This window comes from Lynx rufus, unplaced genomic scaffold (genome assembly GCF_022079265.1).
Source record: "Lynx rufus isolate CCGP_SWC_20201006 ecotype Redwood Valley unplaced genomic scaffold, mLynRuf1.p SCAF_8, whole genome shotgun sequence".
Classification (NCBI taxonomy): domain Eukaryota; kingdom Metazoa; phylum Chordata; class Mammalia; order Carnivora; family Felidae; genus Lynx; species Lynx rufus.
The window spans coordinates 48288774-48311658 of record NW_025814896.1 but is presented as its reverse complement, the minus strand read 5'-3'; the positions used below and the strand labels follow the sequence as shown (position 1 = coordinate 48311658).

Here is a 22885-nt window from a genome sequence, read left to right as displayed (position 1 = left end):
TCAGCCCCTGTGCCATGTAATGGCTGAGTATTTTCAAAACTGCCTGGGCACTCTTTTTGTCTTACACAGAGCCAGACTTGAACCTGGGCAGGCTGGATCAGGAGTATGTACTGCTACTTTTCCCTCTGGTAGAAGTGCAAAAACCTGAGTAGGAATTGTGTGGTTACCTCTGGAAGAGGGGTCAGGACAAGGGATGACAGCCAAAGCTTTAATTGAATTGAATGCTTTATTTCTTAGTATCAGCAGTGGGTATTTTGGTGTCTCCCACAATTTTCTGTACTTCTCTGAATGTTTTTGAAATGGCTACAAATAATACATTTTTTTAAGTACTAAAAGGTCTCATGATGTTCTTTATCATGTTTTTGCTTGTAGAGGGAATTCTTTCCCCTCCATTCCTATTAGTGCTGACTTCCCTATTCCACACCTTACTGAGCTGTGTTCTCCACGGGCCTCATGTTTTCCAGTCTGTGGTAGTTCTCTCTGAGCCAAGAACCTCATGACAGTGGGGGTTTATCCTTGTCCAGGTTCCTCATGCTGACATTTAAAGCCTCCCAGAACTGGCCCAATGGCATCTTCAGCCTTCATCTCTCCTGCCCACTACATTTATCCCTCCTGCAGGCAGCATGGACTTGTCACCAGCCTCTGTTCCCAGCCTTTTCTTGCCTTCAAACATTTGTTCCTTGTTCACATGACTGCTCTGCTGTGGATTCCTTCCCTCATTCTTTTCTGCCCCTCTAGAGTCTACAGTCCCTGATCAAAACCTTTTCTGAAAAATTTAAGTGCATAAATCTTTACACTGTACCTCGTCCCAACAGAAACCTCGGCAGCACCTTGTAACCAATCCCACTGTATAACCAAACCTGCAGGGAATGTGCAAGTTGTCCACACTAAGTGGGAGTTAAAGTCAGGTTAAACCTCATATAAAGTTCAGTCAGATTTTGTTATGATTTAAGAAGAAACTTTGAGTTTTGAAATTGTGGACCTAACATTCACTCTTGAGATACCCACTTTGTTCAAGGAGCTTCCATTAGCAGTTTCTTCAGTGATGACAGCCAAGGCCAGTGGACACTATGAGATAGAAAGATGAGCAAATAAGTGTCCTTGACCTCAGTGTTTTAGCTTTCTTTAAACATGTGTGGCTTGAAGCCCCAGTCACTGTTTAGTATATGCTGGGGACAGAGTTGAACATGACTGGCTTTGGTACTAAATGGAGGCCCATCACCGAGGTGCCACTTGGGAGGTCTTCTGGGGCTGAGAGAGGCTTTTGTCACCGGTTGAACTTGTTTCTGTTTTTTTACACACACCTGAGAGGCACTTGATCACATTTACACATCCTTCTGACTGCAACGCTTCTTTTCAGTGACATGGAACTTTTCTAGGAGTAGGTACAGCACTTAGAGCATGGGCCACTCTGGGGACACTTGCTCCTCTGTGATTAATTGTAGTGACTTGTCTTCCTCAGCTGCAGGAAATGCATTTTGTCAGGCAGCCAAGCTCCACATGCAGCTTCAGAGCAAGCATGATTCTGCCACCAGCTTTGTGGATGCTGGGAATGCTTACAAAAAGGCAGACCCTCAAGGTAAGACATGCCTCCACCTCTGCGTACCCAGGGCCATCGGATCAATGTTGGGGGCCTTCTCTCAGGTTACGCTGCTGGACCTTTGAGTCCTGTAAAAAAGAAATGTTTGTGCTTTGGGATAATAGAGATTTTAGTACCTTCAGGGTTTTTTCTATAATCACTTTGAGCTTTTACAAGGAGAAATTATGTTCAGTTTGTCATAATACCTATTTTCTTAAACTCCATTCACGGTGCATTTTGGAGAATGTTTTGGAAATTAGCTTTAATTTTATCTACATCTTATTATTATCTTAATTTTATGAATATGTATTACTCATTAAATAAAAGTAATGGTCCCTCACTCCTAAATACCTGGTACATTTTAAGATCCAGTTAATGGGAGATTGTAATATCTGATAGTTAAAAACAACTTATTCACACAGTATTCATCTGATTTTTTTAAAAGTACTGGTTTTTCAAGTACTGGTTTTGAAGAAATAACGAACTTGGGTGTTTAAAATGGCAAAAGTTTACAAATGTTATTTCTTTTTTAGTTAAGAGTATACACTTAGCAATTAAAAGCATTAACGTCTTCCCTGTGGCACATGCACTGGTGGCTGTGGAGCCTCCGTATTTTTCTTTTAGCAGTGCACTTTAGCACAGAAATCTCAGCTTTTATGAATGTATCATTGAGAACTAAGATACTTCAAGGGCTTTTGTATAAAGATTAATTGCATTCTGTTTCTGAACGTGAAAACCTGGACACAGCCTAAATGAACAACAAGGGTGGAATAATAAAATTATAATGCATCAGTATTCCAGGATATGATGCAGGCATTAAAGTCCCTGGATTCAGAGCATCTCCAATGACCTGGTAAATGTCCACATGGTAACCAAAGAACCACACAAGAATTGAGGTCTCAAATTTATTAAAAATTTGTGCACATGGAAATGCATCCAGAAAACACTGGAAGGAAAAGTACATCAAAATACTAGCAGTGGGTTTGAGTGGCATTGTGGGTAGCTTACTTTTCTATATTTTTAAAGGTGTAACAATTCACATTTCTTACATAGCTTGGGAAGAAATTGCTTTTAATTTTGTTACTCTGTGTTATCTTTCTACTTTTCAGTCAGGCCTTTTCTCTTTGCTTACCTCCTTTAAAGCAAGAACAATAAACTTGGAGCTGTCATCTGTATGCTAGCATTATAAACACCACCACTTTGTGACAGGAAATTTGTTGGCTCAGTGTTTTAGAAAATGAATAGAATTTATTAGCAGTATCACTCACTAGATTTCTTTTTCATACCCCAAAAGTTAGCATCTTTTAACATTGTACAAAATGCTGACTTCACCTAAGAGTTGTGTGAACAGGTATTTTCAAAGTGCTTTTGATATTGGCTGCATGAAGAGTTGAGTCTATTGAAGTGATCTTCCTTGTGAAGGACTGTCTTCCAGAATTCATATATATACATGATATCAGTGAAGAATGCATTTACACTTCTGTTTCAGCAGCTAGAGCTGATCAGTGTTGATGACAGCCCCCATGGCTTTGTCTGCTCTTTAATGCGGGCTTCACCCTGGCTGGGTCCTCACTGTCTGGCTGAGACAACTGAGCCAGTCCACCCCCCCAGCTACAGTTCCCTACTTGGCACTGAACCTGCTGGGGACTGAGCATACTGTGGGGTCTGGCCTTGTGTGATTTCTGCTTGCTTTTCACTAACTCACCTGTGTACCCTCCACCCCAAGTGCAACCTCCTTAACATTCTAGTAACAGCCAAGAAGATAGGCTCCCCAGAACCCTCTTTGACTGAATGGATTTTTCATTGTTTTTCTTAAATGCCTTCGCTTCAGAGGCTATCAACTGCTTAAATGCAGCCATCGACATTTACACAGACATGGTAAGACCCTGCCTTGCGTGAGCGGCTGTGGGGTGGAGTCCTGGAGATGGCTTACAGTTGTACTTTTGTTGTTGTTTTTTGCTTCCCAAAGTGTTTGGCTTTCAAAAAGGTGAAAGCAGAATGGGACTCTGTTTTTTGTTTTTCCCACAGGGAAGGTTTACGATTGCAGCCAAGCACCACATCACCATTGCAGAGATCTATGAGACTGAACTCGTGGACATCGAGAAGGTGAGCTAGGGCAGTGTACACCACAGGTGGGTGTGAGGCAGGTAGACAACATGACTCAGGGAGCCCTTGCCCTTCCAGTGAAGCTGAGTGGTGCAGAACTATTGAGATTGCTTCATTGTAGAGATGGGGGACCTGGCGGGCTAAGGTCTGGATATGCTTCTCTTCAGGGAAGTGCCTGACACCTGAGAGCTGGGTAAGATTTACCAAGCCTGCCTGCTGTCTCTGCTCTGGGTGATTTGTGTCAGGATGGTGGTGTTTCCAGAAGTCTTCCTTTGGGCTTCAGGAAGGAAGCTTTGGGACTGCAGGGGTGTGCTCACCTTTATAATTTAGGCCCTGACCTGGAGGAAGAAGGGAACTGAACACTGGCCTAGCCATACCTCTGTTTCATATGGGGCTGGTTTTCTGAGCTGTGGTTTATAGCAGCAAAAGAAGAGAAGAGGAAACACTGAGCACCACTCTTTCCCAGGCTCTGTCGTTGCTTGCATGCTGTGAAATTTTACCACTTTTTAGCTCTTATAGCACAGAGGCCCCTTTATGGATGTGGAAGTTAGGGCTCGAAAGGACTGAGCTGCCTGGAACCACTCAGATTGGATCCAGCAGAGCTGATGCAAAGCCGGCCCCAGCACAGGGCTTCATCCTTTATCACCCTGTCTTCTCAGTCACAGGATCACCTGCAGGGCTCAGGGCACCTTGGCAAGAGGAAGACATTTGTTAGATCCCGAGACTCCGTCAGCTCAGACTGGAGACACATGTTTATGTAACACCGTCCTGAGTACTGTGGGAAACCAGAGGTGTGAGTGAGAAAGAAAAGCGGCAGTGGAGGCCAGTGGTTCCTGTCAGGCTGATGAGCACCTGGCATGCTCTTGGGGTTACAGTTCTGTCCTATCTGAATGGTCAGGGCACTCCCTGAGCCCCACGCAGCATCAGACGGGCATCCCTCTTCCTCTTTTATTTCATGCCGTCTCTCTGCTTCTGGAACAGGTGACTGATGGTGCCTCCTCTTCTCCCCATACTCTAGTGTGGGGCACCCTGGGGCTAACTCCTTGTCTTCTCTCACTCCACATTGCTCTCTTGGTGCTCTCTCTGCACTCATCGTCACTGCTTTACAGACTGTCTGCCAGTGGCTCACAAGGCTATCTGCAGCCCAGACCTCCCTCCACACCTCAGATCCCTGTATCCTCCTGTCTGCCAACCATCACTGCCAGTCCAGTGTGTCTGAGACAGGATTCCGATCCCCCCCCCCCACTGTGATATTCCCCCTCCGAACCACAGGCATCCTCTTTTTCTCCACATCCAGTCTGTGGGCGATTTCTACAGTGTTGTCCTCTAAGCTCCCAAGTCCCCGCCCCCTCACTACCTCCTTGTGCCCCCAGCTTTCACTGGGTCACTGCAGGAGCCTCTAAACTGGCCTTCCTGTTTCTGCTCCTGCTTGAGTTCTGAGCCCTGGGCATAAGGTCCCCATCACCCTTTCCTTTTGGATTCACTCTCTTCTCTGCTTTTGTGCATTTTCTCAGGGAAAGGGGGGCTTTATACTAAGAAATAGCAATGTTGACTAAAATCCTAATGGAGCATCAAGGAGGTGGGTGTAGTATGTCAGCCACTTGGAAGTTAGCAAGACAGGTACTGTTGCCAACATATGAGAACTTTTCTCCTGGTGTGAAATGATAATTTCATATATATTACACTGGTTTTTGTCAATAGTAATGTCCCCCCTCCCTCCAGTGTAACAGAACAGCCAGAGCAATCCTTATCTAAAGTAGAGTAGATTGTGTCTTCACTGCTTACAACCTGATATTACCCCATCTTCACTCAGAGGAATAGCCAGAGCCTTCAGATGGCCTCCGAGGCTCCACTGATTCATCCTTCACCCTTGTGCCTCTCTGAACTCTCTTCTTGCTCTTCCCCACCTTCTTCCCCCGTGCTATATACCATGCTGTGGCCTCCATGACCTCTTTGCTGATCCTCACACATGCCAGATGAGCTCCTGCCTCAAGACTTTCGCACTGTGTTTCCTCTGTCCTTGGGGCTCTTCCACAGATGTCCACATGGCTTACTCCCCTTTGTCCTTCAAATTTTTGCTTAATTTGTTGCCTTTTCTATGAGACCTATCATGACCACTTAGTTAAAATTGGAACCCCATCTTGTCACGAACACATACCCAAACACCTCCCCCAACTCGGCTTTTTCTTTTTATTGCAGTGCACATGTCACCTTATGTCATATGCTACAAATGCTTACTCATCATTCCTGTTATTCATCGTCTTTCCCTGCACTAGAGTGGGCACCCCATGTCAGCACGGAGCTTTGCCTCTTGTTTACTGATGAATCCCAGAACCCAGAACTCTATGTACTTAGTAGACTCTGACACCCCTATCTCTGCCATAGCAATGTACCTGCCAAAGGACATAGAATCTTCGTTTGGGGAGGTGTCTCTGACTACTAAAGTTGGACTGGAATTGTTAACCTTCACCCTCTGACTTCATGCTGATCACCACCTTGTGGTTATGTAGCACAAAACTCACTATGACTTACTTAACAGAATTCATGATTTGGCCATTTTGTCATATATGCCATGGTTTTCTAAGGGTGCTCCAATCTTGACTAAATCAGAGCCACTGACTGCATTGCATGTGGCCCTTCTCATCAGAGAGGTTATCCGCAGACCCTGGAGAGGATGGGGAGACCCAGACCTGAGCCCTTCTGTGCTCCCTGCTGCAGAATTGGTGATGGAACAGAAAGGAGATGGGTCTGGTGTGGCTGGGATATTTATTTTTCAGGGTGTCTCGGGTGGGCACAGTATCTTCACCAAGGTTGAATCATCTTAGCGGGACAAGCACTCATGCAGACCATCTTTCCAGTGGAGGCTTCTTCGTTGGCTTCTCCCAGGGTGGTCAGGAGAGTACGCTGGAGACAGGAGCCTGCAGCACTGTCCCGTCTCTGCTGCCAGGGCATGCTCTCGAGCAACCACTTCACACATGGGTCTCCGTTTGTGAAATTCAGGGTGGATAAAATGATCTGTAGTGTTCTCTTGTTTTCCTTCTTTTAAAAAAAAATGTGTTTTGTCAGCTTCTGAATCCCCCCAGAACTCATGGTGCTCCTGCCATTCTGCAAGTTGGCCAGCAGGTGGCATCTCCCTACACTAATGTGACATGCCCTTTTAAAAGCAGTTTAAGAACCCTACTCAGCATGGGGCACTTGGGTGACTCAGTGGGTTAAGTGTCCAACTTCAGCTCAGGTCATGATCTCATGGCTTGTGAATTCAAGCCCTGCGTTGGGCTCTGTGCTGACCGCTCAAAGCCTGGAGCCTGTTTTGGATTCTGTGTCTCCCTGTCTCTCTGCCCCTCCCCTACTCATGCTCTGTCTCTCTCAAAAATAAACATTAAAAAAAAAAAAAAAAGAATATTACTCAGCACACAGAGGGTTACCTTGCATATTCCCTGATGTTTGGTTTCCTGTGTTTAGAAATCATTACCCTTGGGGCGCCTGGGTGGCGCAGTCGGTTAAGCATCCGACTTCAGCCAGGTCACGATCTCGCGGTCCGTGAGTTCGAGCCCCGTGTCGGGCTCTGGGCTGATGGCTCGGAGCCTGGAGCCTGTTTCCGATTCTGTGTCTCCCTCTCTCTCTGCCCCTCGCCCATTCATGCTCTGTCTCTCTCTGTCCCAAAAATAAATAAACGTTGAAAAAAAAAAATTTAAAAAAGAAATCATTACCCTTGCTTCCTTGGTTGGACTCACCAGATTATGGTCAATACTTGAAGTTTAAGTTTGAAAATCAGTTCTATTAAGGTACCTTACATTTGATTTATTACAAATGAATTTCTTCTCTGTTAATATAAGCCACTGTATGTTCTATAAGTTGTGCACAGACTTTAGTGACCAATGAAGTGTGTGAAGTTTCAAAGGCTCACATTATTCCTTTGATTTCATGAAATAAAACATTAAACAAACTAATAAATGGGTCCTTTTTAAATGGGCTTTTAAATGACCCAGAGGAATTGTGACCATTTCTGTTTCAGCCCCTGGAGAACATGATTTAATACTATTGGTTACCATGTAGGATGTGCCTATGGCAAGTTCATGTCCTGTCTGGAGGTATATATTCTAAAAGAGTTGATCCCATCTGAAGGTTAAGTTGACCTATAAAGTGGACTCTTAAGCTTGAGATGTGGAAATTGCATTTGCTTTAAGACTGGTGAGGACTGCAGTCCTAAAGAGTGTTGTCTCTCATTTCAGGATTCATGTATTTTCCAGCATTGTGACCTTCACCAGATTCCCCAAAAAAGAATATGAATGTAGTTCCTTTGGTGGGCTACTTAAATAACAGGATAACAGGATGATTTTGTGTCTGGGTTTATAGTTATGTGTGCAGTTATTATTGGTGGCTGTCTTCTACTTTTGATATTTATCATGGTCTGTTAAATTGTAAAAAACAGTGGGTAATTTTATAAGGTGCAAGGGTCTACTTGTGACTGGTAAATTTCACTGCATGTTAAAGCTCCAAACTAGGTGTGAACATCCAATGATAACCTGTGCCAACCTCTTTTCTCTGAAACTTTTCTGTTAAGCCACTAGATAAGATTTGCTTTCAACTATAACCTCTGTCAAAACTTGGAAGTATTATAAAGTTTCATTATTGGCTTAATTAGCACTATTAAAAACTAAGCTTTAAATTTCTTTTTACTGTGATGAATCTAGCTGTAGTTTACAGTTACATTTTGATGAACCAGCATCATTACTTAATAAGTATTAGGTTAAACCAAATTGTCCATATTTGGCCACTTATTTTTACCTCAAAACCGCAGTTACATACAGTTAACCCAATACTGTTCATTGAGTTCTGGTGTTGTGAGAACTAGAAAGATAAGTAGTGGGAGTCCCCACCCTTACCCCCTGGCCCCACTCCCTGAGGTTATATCATCTGACACTCTTTAGTAAAGATTCAGTCACATTTCTCATACTTTACCCCATCTGTTACAATGGAAAACTGTGTTAAATACTTTTAGAGAGCGTGGGAACAGTTCAAAGAAGATTACTTTCGATTAATTAGGAGTTGACTGAAACACTTTCTGGGCATTCCAGATTAAGATATTGGCAGTAGTTTAGTAGGGGGCTATCACTTGAAATGCAGTCTGCCTTTACTCACTTAGCATCTGTTTATTGAGCACCTACTATATGATCAACACTCTGCTAGGTTCAGCGACATAATGGTGACACCTGCCCTTACAGAGCTTACATTTTAGTGGGAGAACATATATATTCATCACATCATCCCACACATTTGTGTATGTGACAGCTCTGATAAGTGTGCAGGGAATCTATTCCAGATGGTTTCCCTATGTGTCTATGTATGTGTGAAAAGAGGACTGCAATGTATCTGTTCTTTCATGGCTGTTTGTTAATTTAATATTTCATGGAGAACTTTCCGTATTGATACTTTCTGTCATTATTCTTAATTTTAGCATAGTAGTTTATTATATTTAACCATTTACATTGTTTCCAGTTTTGCCCCTGTTATAAATAATACTCAGAAGATTTGTTTGGGGAGTATATTAGTTAGGGTAGGCTGACCAAATGGACCCAAAACATAATTATTCAAGCCCAGAAGTGTCAGTTTTTCACAAACCGTCCATGATGCTCTGTAGTCCAGACATGGCTAATGTTGGCCTCAGAGGTAAACAAATTTTGTAAACCAAGTCAGTGTTGGTCTTGATCATTACACTAGTACCTGCAAGAAGGTGGGGGCTGAGGCTTTATGGCCAGGTCTTTCTGCTTCCAGTCAGCTCCCAGGAACCACAGCTAGAGTGATCTTTAACATAGTTCCCTAGCCTGTTTGTTGTTTTCTTGTCTTTGTGCCTCTCTGTTCAGTCATTGGGTAGGACTTCCTTGAAGCTATGGGCTTAGTGGGAAGGGAGCACCTGTAGTCTGATACCAGCCATCTTCCTTTTTATGGCTTACTGGGAAAACCTTGAAATTTAAGGCAGAGGTCTACAAACCCACCACCTGTTTGTGTATACCCAAGTTAAGAATAGTTTTCATGTTTTTTAATCATTAGTCAGAAAACAGCACTTCACAACATGTAAAAACCATGTGAAATTAAAATTGTCCATAAATAAAGCTTTTGGAACATAGACACACTCATTTGTTGACTGTTTGTGTTTGCTTTTGTGGTACCGCAGGAGAACTAAGTTGTTGCAACACATCATATGACTCACAAAGCCTAAAATATTTATAACCCGGGCTGTTACAGAAAAGTTTACCAGGCCCCTAGTTTAAAATGTTCAGACTTCTCTTTTGCCATTTGGGGTATAGAAGCCATTGGCCTTTCCAGTTGTATGAGGCCCTATCACTGGACTTCGTTTTCTTTCATAATTGCCTACAAAACAAGCTAATTATTTCCAGAGTTCTCTCTTACAAAGCTTTGCTGAAAACAGCAATACACACTGTTATCTGTCTCTTTCCATACAGCTTCTTCCTGTAGAGTTTCTGGATCCAGTAGGGATGTGTTCTGCCTTCTGAGCTGTCATATGCTTGATTTCACTAACTGTTATGCCACAGCGTGACAAGGGCTTCTAGCTTTCCAGCTTAAAACCTGTTTCCTCTCCACTTGACTGTTAATTCATCACCACACATTTTAGATTGAAGGCAACACTATTATTCTAGATGACACTTAAGGTATTGATGAGGAAAGTCTATGCTGCTGAGGCAAGCTGTAGACCTAAAATGTAATAGGGCTTTGTGTGTCTCTAAAATAACCATCCAGCGTAGCTGTTCCGGTTTTGGCAGCAGTGGGTACATGATGATTGAGGTACATTCTGCCCTTTGTAGTTATTTTGGAACAAGGTGGACAGTTCTGCCATCTTCGATTTGTGGCTTCCACTGTCACTCCAAACTTGGTCATTGCCATTCTAGCTCATTGAAAGGGATGAGGCCTGAAGAAGAATACATGTTCAGGTGGATGAGGCAAGCCTTGTAGAGGCCCACAGCATGTCTCTTTACATTCTGTTGGAAACAGCAGGTCACAGCTGCCCGGAACTGCAAGTAGGGGCTGGAGAAATAGTGTAGCTGGGCATTTGCCTTGGAGGAAGGGAAGAAGAAAGTTTGGTGGACAGTGAGTATTCCGGATATGCATGCTATATTCTATTCCTCAAGTAACAGAGGCCAAGTTATGAAAGGTGTGCTGTTGAAATAGGTTTAGCTATAGGAATAATACCTATGCAGTTGTAATTCTTAAACGTAGTTCTTCAGACAAGTAATTTGGGTAAAATACATTTGTGTTTTTCAGGCTATCGCACATTATGAACAATCAGCTGATTATTACAAAGGGGAAGAATCCAACAGGCAAGTGTTGTTTTTCTTAATATAATTAAATGGGTTTTGTTATGTGTGGTAAAAGAAAAACCTTCACCATACTCTGTGAGCATATCGGGCTGTACCAAATGAGGGTGTATTGGAATACGTTTCCATTTTTCCATTGGATTGTTACTTGCTCTGCTCTGGTTCTTGATTGCAGTTCAGCTAACAAGTGTCTGCTGAAAGTGGCAGCGTATGCCGCCCAGCTGGAGCAGTACCAGAAAGCCATCGAGATCTACGAGCAGGTGAGGCTGCCACAGTCTTGCCGACTTACAGTGGAAGTCACTCTGAGTCTTTTTTTTTAATTAAACTTTATTTAATTTTCCTTTTTATCAAGATATAATTTGGGGCGCCTGGGTGGCTCAGTCAGTTGGGCGTCCAACTTCGGCTCAGGTCACAATCTCACGGTCTGTGAATTCGAGCCCCACATCGGGCTCTGTGCTGACAGCTCAGAGCCTGCAGCCTGCTTCAGATTTTGTGTCTCCCTCTCTCTCTGACCTTCCCCTGTTCATGCTCTGTCTCTCTCTGTCTCAAAAATGAATAAATGTTAAAAAAAATTAAAAAAAAAAGATATAATTCACACATCATATAATTCATCCTGGTAAAGAATACAAATCAGTAGGTTTTAGTATATTCACAAAGTTGTGTAACCATCACCAGTACCTAATTCCAAATCATTTTCATCATCCCCCAGAAGACACTCCTATCTCCCCTTCTCTTGGTCTCTGAAACCACTCTCTACTTTCTGTCTCAGTGGACTTGTTTATTCTAGGCCTTCTAGGAAATGTGGCCTTTTGTGACTGGCTTGTTTTGCTTAGCATAGTTTTTTCAAGGTTCTTCTTAAAACCTTGAAACCCATTTGTTTTAGCATGTAATGATACTTTTCATAGCTGAGTAATATTCCGTGGTTAGTTTACCTGTTTATCACTTAATGAACATTTGAGCTTTTTTCACTTGAACTATTATGAATAATTCTGCTCTGAAAACTTGTGTTCATGTTTTTGTGGCGGTATGTTTGCCGTTCCCTTGGTTGTATATATACCTAGGATTGGGATTGCTGGTTTATGAAGCAAGTCTGTTTCTACCTTTTTTTTGAGAGAGAGCGTGCAAGCGAGAGAGGGGCAGAGAGAGATGGGGAGACAGAATGCCAAACAGGTTCCATGCTGTCAGCACAGAGCCCGATGCAGGGCTCCATCTCACAAATTGTGAGATCATGACCTGGGCCAAAACCAAGAGTCAGACACTTAACCAACTGAGCCACCCAGGTGCCCCTGTTTTTAACTTTTTGAGGAACTGCCAAACTTTTCCACAGTGACTGCACCAGTTTACGTTCCCACCAGCAATGTGCACGGGTTCCAGTTGCTCTACATCCTCACCAATGCCTTCTGGTTTCTGGGTTTTTGATAATAGCTACCCTAATGAGCATGAAGTCACACTTCATTGTGGTTTTGGTTTCCATTACCCTGATGGTTAGTGATGTTGAGACCCTTTTCATGTGCTTGTTGGCCATTTTTTTTAATGTTTATTTATCTATTTTGAGAGATAGGCTGAGAGCATAAGTGGGGGAGGAACAGAGAGAGAGACACACAGAATCCGAAGCAGGCTCCAGGCTCTGAGCTGTCAGCACAGAGCTCAATGCAGGACTTGAACCCACAAGCCGTGAGATCATGACCTGAGCTGAAGTCAGACGCTTAGCCAACTGAGGCACCCAGGCACCCCAGCTTGCTGGCCATTTGTCTATCTTCATTGGAGAAATGTTGGTTCAGTTCCTTTACCTGATTTTGAGTTGGGTTGTATTACATTTTAGAAATTCTTTATATATTTTCTCCCATTCTGTGGGTTGCTTTTTTTACTCTGTTGTTGGTGTCCTCTGATATGTAGTTTTTAACTTTGATGAAATCCATTTTCTCTGTTTTTTTGTTGTTACCTGTGTTTTTCACATCATATTCAAGAAGTCATTGCCAAACCCAGGGTCCTGAAAGCTTCTCCCCTGTTTTGTTTTAAGAGTTTTATAATTGGAGGTCTTCTGTTTAGGTCTTTCATTATGGGTATATAGTGTTTTGTGTACAGTGTTAGGTAAGGGTCCACCTTCATTCTTTTGCTTGTGGATATTCAGTTTTCCCAGCAGTGTTTGTTGAATATACTGTCCTTTTGCCATTGAATATAGTCTTGGACCCCTCACTGGAAATTATTTAACAGATATTCTATTTGACCATCTCTTCTATCCCATTGGCCTTATATGTCTGTCTTTCTACCAGTATCAATCACACTGTTTTGATTATGTAGTTTTGAAATCAGGAACTGTGAGTCCTCCAGCTTTTTTTCTTGCTTTTTTTCAAGATTGTTTTAGCTATTCAGGGACCCTAGCATTTCCATATGAATTTTAGGATCAACTTATCTGTGCTAAAAAGCCAGCTGGAATTTGATGGGGATTGCATTGAATCTGTAGACCAATTTGGAAAGTATTGACATCTTAACATCATTAAATCTTCCAAACTCTGAATACAGGGTGCCTTTTCATGTATTTAGATCTTCTTTAATTTTGTTCAATAATATTTTATAGTTTTTAAAAAGTGCGCAAGCCTTGCACTTCTTTAGTTACATATACTGCTAAGTATATTATTCTTTTTGATGCTGTTGTAAATGGAATTGTTTTCTCTGTTTCCTTTCAGATTGTTAATTGCTAGTTTTATTTTTATTTATTTGCTAGTTTTATATACTGCAACCTTACTGAACTAGTTTATTAACTCTAGTGGGTTTGGGGTTTTTGTTTATTTGTTTGTTTGTTTTGATTTCTTTTTAGAAAATCATGTATTCATGTCATCCGCAGTAGCTATAGTTTTACCTGTTTTCAAATCTGGATGCCTTTTACTTCATTTTCTTGTTAGTTACCCTGGCTAGACCCTCCTGAACAATGGTAAATAAGTAGCAAGAGCACACATCCTTGTCTTATTCCCATTTTAGACAGAAAGCTTTTCGTCTTCCATCATTAAATAATATGTTAGCTGTAAGTCTTCTGCAGATACCCTCTATTAGTTTGAGGAAGTTCCCTTCTCTTCCTAGTTTGTTGAGTGTTTTTATCCTCAAAGCATATTGGGTTTTGTCAAGTGCTTTTTTTCTGTTTCTGTTGAAATGATCATATGGTTTTTGTTCTTTATTAGTGTGGTGTATTTTATTGGTGGATTTTCATGTTTTGAACCAACCTTACATTCCTGGGATAAATCCTGCTTGATTATTGCAAAGTTTGGGGGTCTTCAAGGGCACCTTCAGGTTTGATAATTCTCTAGAAGGACCCATAGGACTCAGTGAAAGCTATTATGCCACAGTTATGGTTTATTATACCAGAAGGATACAGATTAAAATCAGTGAAAGAAAGAGGTGCTTAGGAGCAGGGTCCAGGAGAGTTGCAAGTGTGGAACTTCCTATTGTCCTTCCCCAGTGGAGTACTTCCCCCAGCAACAATGTGTGAAAATATGCATGGAGTATTACCAACAGGGGAAGAAGTTCACCTGCGCTTGGCATCTAGAATTTTTATTGTGGCTCATAGACATGGCTGATCTTATTCTCCAGTCCCTCCATATGTTGAGCTGAACCATGTTGTCAGAGACACTCAGGTAAACAAAAATACTCTTCAGGTAGGACATTCCAAGCAAGGGCTTAGAGATGACTTCCCAGGAGCCACAGACAAAAGCAAGACCTCACTTTGGACAAAATTAATTTTTTACTGTATAGTCATAATGTGTAAGCCTTTTTGAAAGTTGTCAGAGTTCGTTTGCTAGTATTTTGTGGAGGATTTTCAATCTGTATTCTTTAATTTTCTTGTGAGATCTTTGATTTTGGCAGGAAAGTAATACTGGCCTCATGGAATGAGTTGGGAAATATTTTCCCATCTCTGGAAGAATTTGTGAGGGATTGATGTCCTCTCTTTAAACATTTGGTAGAATTCAGTGATTTTCTCTGTTTTTCTGTTTTCAATTTCTTTGATTTCTAATGCTATTATTTCATCCTCCTACTGTCTTAGATTTATTTTGTTCTTCCTTTTTTAGGGAGTTGAGGTGGGAGCTGAGCTTACTGATTTTCCTCTTTGTTGTGTATACATGTTGAGTGTTATCAGTTCCCCTCTAAACAATGCTTTGTGTCTCACAATTCTGTTAAATTGTTTTATTTATTTCATTGTATTTATTGATTTCCGTGGATTATTTAGAAATGTTTTGGTTAATTACCAAGTGTTTGGAGATTTTCCTGTTTATCTTTCTGTTGATTTCTAGTTTGATTCCATTGTAGCTGGAGAACACACTCTGTGTGATTTCAATTCTTACCAATTTGTTAAAGTTGTTTTATGGCTCAGAACATGGTCTAACTTGGCATTTGTTCTGTGGTTCTGCTGTTGCTTGGTGGCATGTTCTGTAATGTTGATTAGACTTTCTTGGTTGATGGCGTTGTTGAGTTTTTCTGTATACTCTATTTCTGTCCATTGTTGAGAGTGGAGTGTTGGAGTCTCCAACTGTGATTGTGGATTTGTCTCTCTTCTTTCATTTCTGTCAGTCTTTGCTTCGCATATTTTGCAGCTCTGTTTGCTGCATACATGGTTAGGATTGCCATGTTTTTTTGGTACGTTGATACTCTTATCATTTTATAATGTCTTCCTCTGTTTCTGTTAATTTTCTTTGCTCTGAAGGCTACTTTACCTAATATTAATATAGCCTCCAGCTTGCTTTTGGTTAATGTCTATATGAGATAGCTTTTCCCATCTTTTTCATTCAGCCTGCCTATATTACTGTAATTGATCGAGTGAGTTTCTTGTGGACAGCATGTAGTTATGCCATGCTTTTTAATCTACTCTACTAATGTCTGTCTTTTAATTGGTTTACTTGGAGCATTCACATTTAATGTAATTTTTGATATATCAGGACTTAAGTCTGCCATTTTATTTATTACTTTCTATTTATGCTCTGTTTTTTGTTTTTTGTTTTTTTTTGTTTTCTTTGTCCTGCCGTAACTTATAGTGGGTTGCTTGATTATAGTGTTTTCAAGTAAATGTCTTTGAGTAGCTGTTTTTAGTGATTGTTCTAGGTATACCATGTACAGAATTTATCACAAGCTAATGGTACCATCATTTTTATTATTTCCAGTGAAATATAGAAACCTTCCTTTCTGTCCCTTTCTCCTCTTCATTCAATTTATAATTTTCTCTCCATACTTTGAGAACTACCTCAGTCAATGATATAATTTTTACCTAAACTGTCCAACATAATTTAAAAAACCCAAGAAGACAGGAAAAGCCCATTGTATTACCCATATTTTGCTTACTATGTTCTTTCTTTCTTCTGATGTTCTAAGATTACTTCTTTCATTTTTTCCTTTGCATTTAAAGAACAGATACCCTTTTGCCATTTTTTTTAGGTCAGGTTTACTGGTGACAAATTCTCTTAGTGTTCCTTCGTCTGTGAATGTTTTCATTTCCCCTTCATTCTTGAAGCATCTTTTCCCAGGGTATACAGCTCTGGGTTGACAATTGATTTCTTTAGTACCTGAAAAATGTGCCACTTACGACTTCTGAGAAGTCTGCTGTCGTTCAAGTTGTTTTTCTCCTGTAGATAAGATATCATTTTTTTCTGGCTGCTTTTAACATTTTGTCCTTGGCTTCAGTTTTTCAGAATTTTATTCAGCTTGGCCCGGGTATTTTTGCTTTCATCCTGTTTGGGTTTCACTAACCGTCTTGAGTCTGTAAGTTTATGTTTCTTGCCACATTTAGGAAGTTTCAGCCATTATTTCTTCAAGTACTTTTTCAGCCCCTCTCTCTGTTCTCTTCTCCCAGGACTCGGACAACTTGAGTATTAGACTTTGTTTTATAGTCTGATAGTCCGGATACTCTGTTCATTTGTGTTTTTTTTTTGTTTTGTTTTTTGTTTTTCAATCTGTCTGCTCTCTGTTGTTGAAACTGAGTAATTTCTAATTACTAATTTCTGTCATTAGTTCACTGATTCTTCTTTTCCATGTATTCTGCTGTTGAGCCTATCCACTTTTTATAATGGTTATTGTGTTTTTCAGTTCTGAAATTTCTACTTTTTTTTTTTTTATATCTTATGGATTTTTTTTTCTGCTAGAAATTTCTTTTTCTTTGTTGATGCTTTCTGTTTTATCTTTAGTTTTAAGCATTATTTTGTAATTGCTGCTTGAAGCATTTTTATTAGGGCTCCTTTTAAATCTTTGTTGTGTAATTCTAACAATTCTATCCCCTCAAAGCTGTCATCTTTTGGTTGTTGTTTTCCATTCAGGTTAAGATCTCCTTTTTTGGTGTTGTGAGTGAGTTACTGTTGACAACTGGACTGGAACCTATTTAAACCTTTCCTCTCAGCTAGTGTCCTGTGACCCTGCTCTGGTTGCAGTAAGGGCCTGTCGCTTCACTGCCGCTGGCTGGAGCTTGAAGCTCAGCCCCCACTCGGCCTCCATTAATGTCTGGGCCCTCACTACTGTTGCTGGGTGGAGGCGGCCACCAATACTATATTGGGGTTGCTCTGCCAGGTGGTGGTGGAAGTTTTAAGCCTCCATAGGCCTCTTCTGACATCTCACCCGCTGGGAGATGGGGGATGACCCCTCCCTCCTTCCTACTGGGTGGAAGTGAGGCCCAGGCTCCCCAGGAGGTCTCCAGGTCTCCACTGCCTCCAAGCAGGGGTGAAGGATGGGCCACTACTAGCTGGTGGGGATGAAGGCTTGGTTCCCTACTGGGCCTTTGTGAAGCCACTTAGGCAGGGGGCAGGGCTTTGGGGATCTCCCTTGCAGTCTCAGAAGGATGGACATCTTAGCTATGTCTGGGGTCTTTGCTGAAGTGAGTGGGGGTGGAGCCACAGTTTTCTGTGGTATTTGGAGTAGAGCAGTAACTTCCTAAACTTTTCTGTCTTGTTAGGCTCCCCCTTTCCTGGTCTTTCAGCTAGACAAAGCAAACTTCTGTATATTCTCTCTCTCTCTCTCTCTCTCTCTCTCTCTCTCTCTCTCTCTTTGCTGCATCTAGTGTGGCATTTGTGGGTTGCTAACTTTTTGTTCCAAGTCCAGGATATATGAAAGGAAAAGAAAACCCAGGGAACCCGTGCTGTGTTTTCCGCGTGTCTCCTCCTTTCAGTCTCCTTGTGTTGGTTTTATATAAAATGGGGCTTTTAGTTGCACTTAGTAGGAGGGATGGAGAAAAATAATGTCTATTCCGTCTTCCTGAAAGTAATAGTCTTCTGGGTCATTTTTAACAGGTTAGCACTTTATGTATTAAATTCCATTTCTTGTCTAGTAGAATTTCCTAATGTGTGATACTGGGTTAAAAGGATGTATCTATAGCTAAACTGATGTAAGTAAGATAAAACAAGTGTCTTCTAAAGGGCAGATGAGGATCAGTTTGCCTAATAGGAAGGCAAACCTTTGAAATCTAATTCTGCTTTCTGTGCCTAGGTTGGGGCAAACACTATGGATAATCCTTTGTTGAAGTACAGTGCAAAGGACTACTTCTTTAAAGCGGCCCTCTGTCACTTCATAGTAGATGAGCTGAATGCCAAGGTAAGGAGGCCTGCAGTGCCAGTTTCTGCTGCACTTGACCCATGAGAACAAGCCTCAGGCCCCCTGTCGTTCGTGGTGTGCTTCACTGAGTGATAGTGGTTGTAACAAGACCAAGCTGCCCTCATTAATATAATAATAATAATGCTGATACTGTGCTGTGCATCCCAGTTGTAATCTTGTTACGGCTGCCAAACTGGTAGTCACATTCCCTTCAGTGGTTTTACTTTAAAGAAATTAGGGGGTTAAGGGGGAAAAAGTAAAAGTAGAATAACATCCTTTCTTTCAAAGTCCAAAATCAATTTGGAACGGGGATTGGGGAGACAGGAGGCAGAGATTTGGGCATCCTTGCTGTGTCCTTCTGGAGGTGGGAGGGCAGAAGTAAAGCCACTGAAGGGGAGGCGTCCTTCCTTCCAGCCTCCAGCCAAGGTCTCACTGGGATTTATTTGCAATCTGGACAGTGTAGTGGATGGAAATGGACACCTTGTCTGTTTGTTTTTAAGAATTAGATTTGGTGGGGCGCCTGGGTGGCTCAGTAAGTTGAGTGCCCGGCTTCAGCTCAGGTCATGATCTCACGGTTTGTGAGTTCAGGCCCCACATCGGGCTCTGTGCTGACAGCTCAGAGCCTGGAGCCTGCTTCGGATTCTGTGTCTTCCTCTCTATCTACCCCCTCCCCCACTCACACTCTGTCTCTCTCTCTCTGCCTCTCAAAAATAAACTAATAAAAAGAATTCGATTTGGTCCACATTGTCATCTCTACAGCAACCTAATTCAGAAAAATTAGTTTAGAAATGTATTCATAATTGAAGTTGGTAATTCAGATTGAATAGGTTTCCTGTGCTGGTAGTGTAACAGCATACTTGTTATACATCTAAGTAGGCTTCAGGTAGATCTTACTGAAGGACTAGGATGTTCAGATAGAAAGTGCTTTATTTCCTGATTCAGCAAGTCACACATTAACAAGTGTTTTTCTCTTTTAGCTTGCTCTTGAGAAGTATGAGGAAATGTTTCCAGCCTTTACTGATTCAAGAGAATGTAAGTTATTGAAAGTAAGTAACATCACAATTTGAAGAAGAAAAACAGTCTTTGCTGTCAGGTGGGATTGGATCTGAAGTGAAGTTCTAATTCTGTGAGGAGCGCTGGCATTCTCCTGCCTTTGCAGAGTGGGTCTCAAATGCCACCAGAGTCAAGGACGGAAGCATTGTGTTCTAACCCAGGCAGCTCGGAAATGTTAGCCCAAAAACTGGGTCCCTGCCTTAGGGTAGCTCTTGGCTTACATTTGAGTATTTCCTCAATTCTGTAAGGTGTTTGGCAACATCAGTTAATGTGATACTAAGGCTATTTCTATATTTGAAGTATCTATTCATGGGTGGAACTGTTTAGCCTATCAAACTAACCTTTCCATACTTACGCTACCAGAAACTTCTAGAAGCTCATGAAGAACAGAACAGTGAAGCTTACACTGAAGCAGTAAGTTATGTGTTTGGGATACAGTACATTCTTTGAAGTTTAAATTACAGAAACTTCTTTTCCTTTTCCTGTATAAATGCTTTGGAACGGGGATTGGGGAACATTTGTTTGAACATTTATCCAATATACCCAAGTTGTATTTTCCAAAGGTCATGTTTTATATATCCCACAAACCTTTACAATTAGTTCCATTAGCCATGCTGACTTTAGCTGGGAGACAAATTTAAGAGAGAGTATCATAAACTGTTACACTTTGCTATTTTAATGTTTTCCTTTGAAAATACCTGATCCATAAATAACTAAAGTAAAATCAGTTAAATATAGCTTAAAATATAAAAACAAAGCAGTGAGAGCTTGCTATATTCTTGGAATAAAAAAATGGAAGACTTTTTTTTGTGCTCATTAGTTTTCTATTTTCCCATCTTTTGCCATCTTGTGTTTAGAATCCAGCAGATTTCTCAGTATCCTGCATTAATTTATTCATCATGGCTTTGAAGTGATAGTAGACAGGAATATTTTCCCATTTAACTTTTGCTACCAAACCATCACATGCTGTTGAGATATCACTCTTTGGTAATGCGTTGAAATGAGTTAAAGGGATTCTGCTTTCACATGTTCTGTGTCTGCAACATTCATGCATGCAACACCAGTAATTTTCCACATTTTCTTCTTATACACAGTCTCATTTCCTTTGTGACATGACGTATGCTCTTCCAATTATAAAGGTGGTTAGGAGTTTAGCATGTTAGCATACAGAGCAGTATAAAAAAGCACAGGAGGGGCGCCTGGGTGGCGCAGTCGGTTAAGCGTCCGACTTCAGCCAGGTCACGATCTCACGGTCCGTGAGCTCGAGCCCCGCGTCGGGCTCTGGGCTGATGGCTCAGAGCCTGGAGCCTGTTTCCGACTCTGTGTCTCCCTCTCTCTCTGCCCCTCCCCCGTTCATGCTCTGTCTCTCTCTGTCCCAAAAATAAATAAAAAACGTTGAAAAAATAAAAAAAAAAAAAAAAAAAAAAGCACAGGCATTTGTCGCTAACTCCACCAAAATAGTCCCAGGATAATGAAAAAACATACTATTTTTAAAGATGAAAGTTATAAACTGGAATGAAAGGTTTAAACCTTTCAAAAAAAGTTGGAGGATTATCACTGGAAATATTTAAACAACCTGGGGCATTATTTTTTTGTGTGTTTGGTTGTATTTCCATGGAATAATTCCTGTTCCTCTTTCTTTAAACTAGGTGAAGGAATTTGACTCAATATCTCGCTTGGATCAGTGGCTTACGACCATGTTGCTTCGTATCAAAAAGTCCATCCAAGGGGATGGAGAAGGAGACGGGGACCTAAAGTGAACATTATGTCTTTGTGGCATGCAGCTGACTCCTCTTTAGTTTCATGTTAGGGCCACATGATCTTTATGGGATGCCCATTTAATGGCTTAATTCTTTGCATATGAGCCAAACCATGTGTGTGTGTGTATGTGTAAGCTCCCTGTGTTTGTCTTTGTGAAGCAGACAGCTGGGAAGGTCCTGTGCATATCGTAGGTGTGATAGGCTATTCCATGCTCACTGGAGCCCCCACGGTTTTTTGAGAACCACTTCACAATCTTATTCCTATCATTTTGATATTTGCAGAGCCCATGTTTAATTTTGCCACGTATTTTTATGTCATTTTCTTGGACTGGAGTACCAAACCTAATCATGGTAATAGATGCTTTGCCTGTTTTCTATAAATTCATACCTGGATGTATTCTCTAAATGTACATGTTTAGTTCAGGATGGCTGTTAGGAATGAGTTTTATGACTTCACTTATTAGAAATTGTTTATTTGTTGTTGTGATTCTTATGATGGTGCTAGTGACCAGTGTGTTTGCTTTTTATATTGTTGTATTTGCTGATGTGCATGCGGAAATTCAGAACATCCAGGGTCTGTCAGCAGCGCTGACTTACGTTGTGAGAAAAGGGAGCTTCCTGGCAGGGCTTGCTTACGTGTATGGGTGGATGTCAGGGTGAGTTTGACCAATTTGTACTCACTCACACATGTAAGATCTATAAGAAACGATTTTTCCTTTTCCTGGAATTTGTTTTCACTTTTTGTTGGGGTGGAATCCTTTCTTTATATTCACATAAATGTGATTCAATTGGCATGTCCCTTTTATTTTCATGTTCAGATACTTGCCCACGTTGAGACGGTGCTTGCTGTGCCCCCGCCATGTGATTCCTCATCCGAGCTGGGGTTTATCTAGGTCAGAGCTTGAGAGAACAGTCATTATTTTACCCATTTGTTGAATGTGTTGGGTTAGGTGGGGTAAGTACAGGTACAGGGGTTTACTGTGTGTCCAGTTAGGGAAGAAGGCCAACCAGCTTCTGAGGAGGATCGATTTGCCTCTCGGTTGATGGAGTTGTTTGAGCTTGTATATTTTAATTTAGTTGTATCATTTTGGTTTACATAATATGTGCTCTAATGACTTATAAGCTTACATTCTGTGGCTTTAGACATGATCTTATTTCCTGAATCTTCTCTGTGCATATTCTTATGCTTAAATGACTTAAGTTTGATATGCATTTGTTCCTAGACTAGTTTAGGGGTCTTTCTAAATTATGCTGCTGTCATTAAATACAGATAATGAAATTCCCCATGTTAGGTCAGATAGTAACTGGAATTTGAAGGGTGTTTTCATTTTTAGATGTCCCTCAGCTGGGATTGGTAGGCTTTGGCTGGGCAGAAGTAGAGGATGTGGCCAGTCCAGGGGCTGAGAGAGAAGGAAGGCATGGGGGTGGAAAGCAGGTTGGGCTGGGATGAAGGAGAACGTAGCAAGAAAGGAAGTTGGAAAGGGCCAGCTGAGTCC

General features: G+C 41.3%; 1 protein-coding gene across 2 annotated transcripts in view; it reads left to right on the top strand.

Annotated features, from left to right (window-relative positions):
• The window catches only part of NAPB (NSF attachment protein beta), a 39142-nt gene extending 16961 nt beyond the window's left edge, over positions 1 to 22181 (top strand). The window contains exons 3-11 of one of the 2 annotated variants that reach the window (XM_047068876.1): positions 1463 to 1579; positions 3411 to 3457; positions 3608 to 3685; positions 10967 to 11022; positions 11195 to 11279; positions 18472 to 18576; positions 19554 to 19622; positions 19993 to 20043; positions 21279 to 22181. In XM_047068876.1, the coding sequence (XP_046924832.1) occupies positions 1463 to 1579; positions 3411 to 3457; positions 3608 to 3685; positions 10967 to 11022; positions 11195 to 11279; positions 18472 to 18576; positions 19554 to 19622; positions 19993 to 20043; positions 21279 to 21389 (719 nt within the window). In that variant the 3' untranslated portion in view covers positions 21390 to 22181. Of the gene's footprint in view, positions 1 to 1462; positions 1580 to 3410; positions 3458 to 3607; positions 3686 to 10966; positions 11023 to 11194; positions 11280 to 18471; positions 18577 to 19553; positions 19623 to 19992; positions 20044 to 21278 lie in introns of those variants that run through there. The other variant, XM_047068875.1, reaches the window with a different exon arrangement.
• The last annotated feature ends 704 nt before the right edge of the window (positions 22182 to 22885 follow it).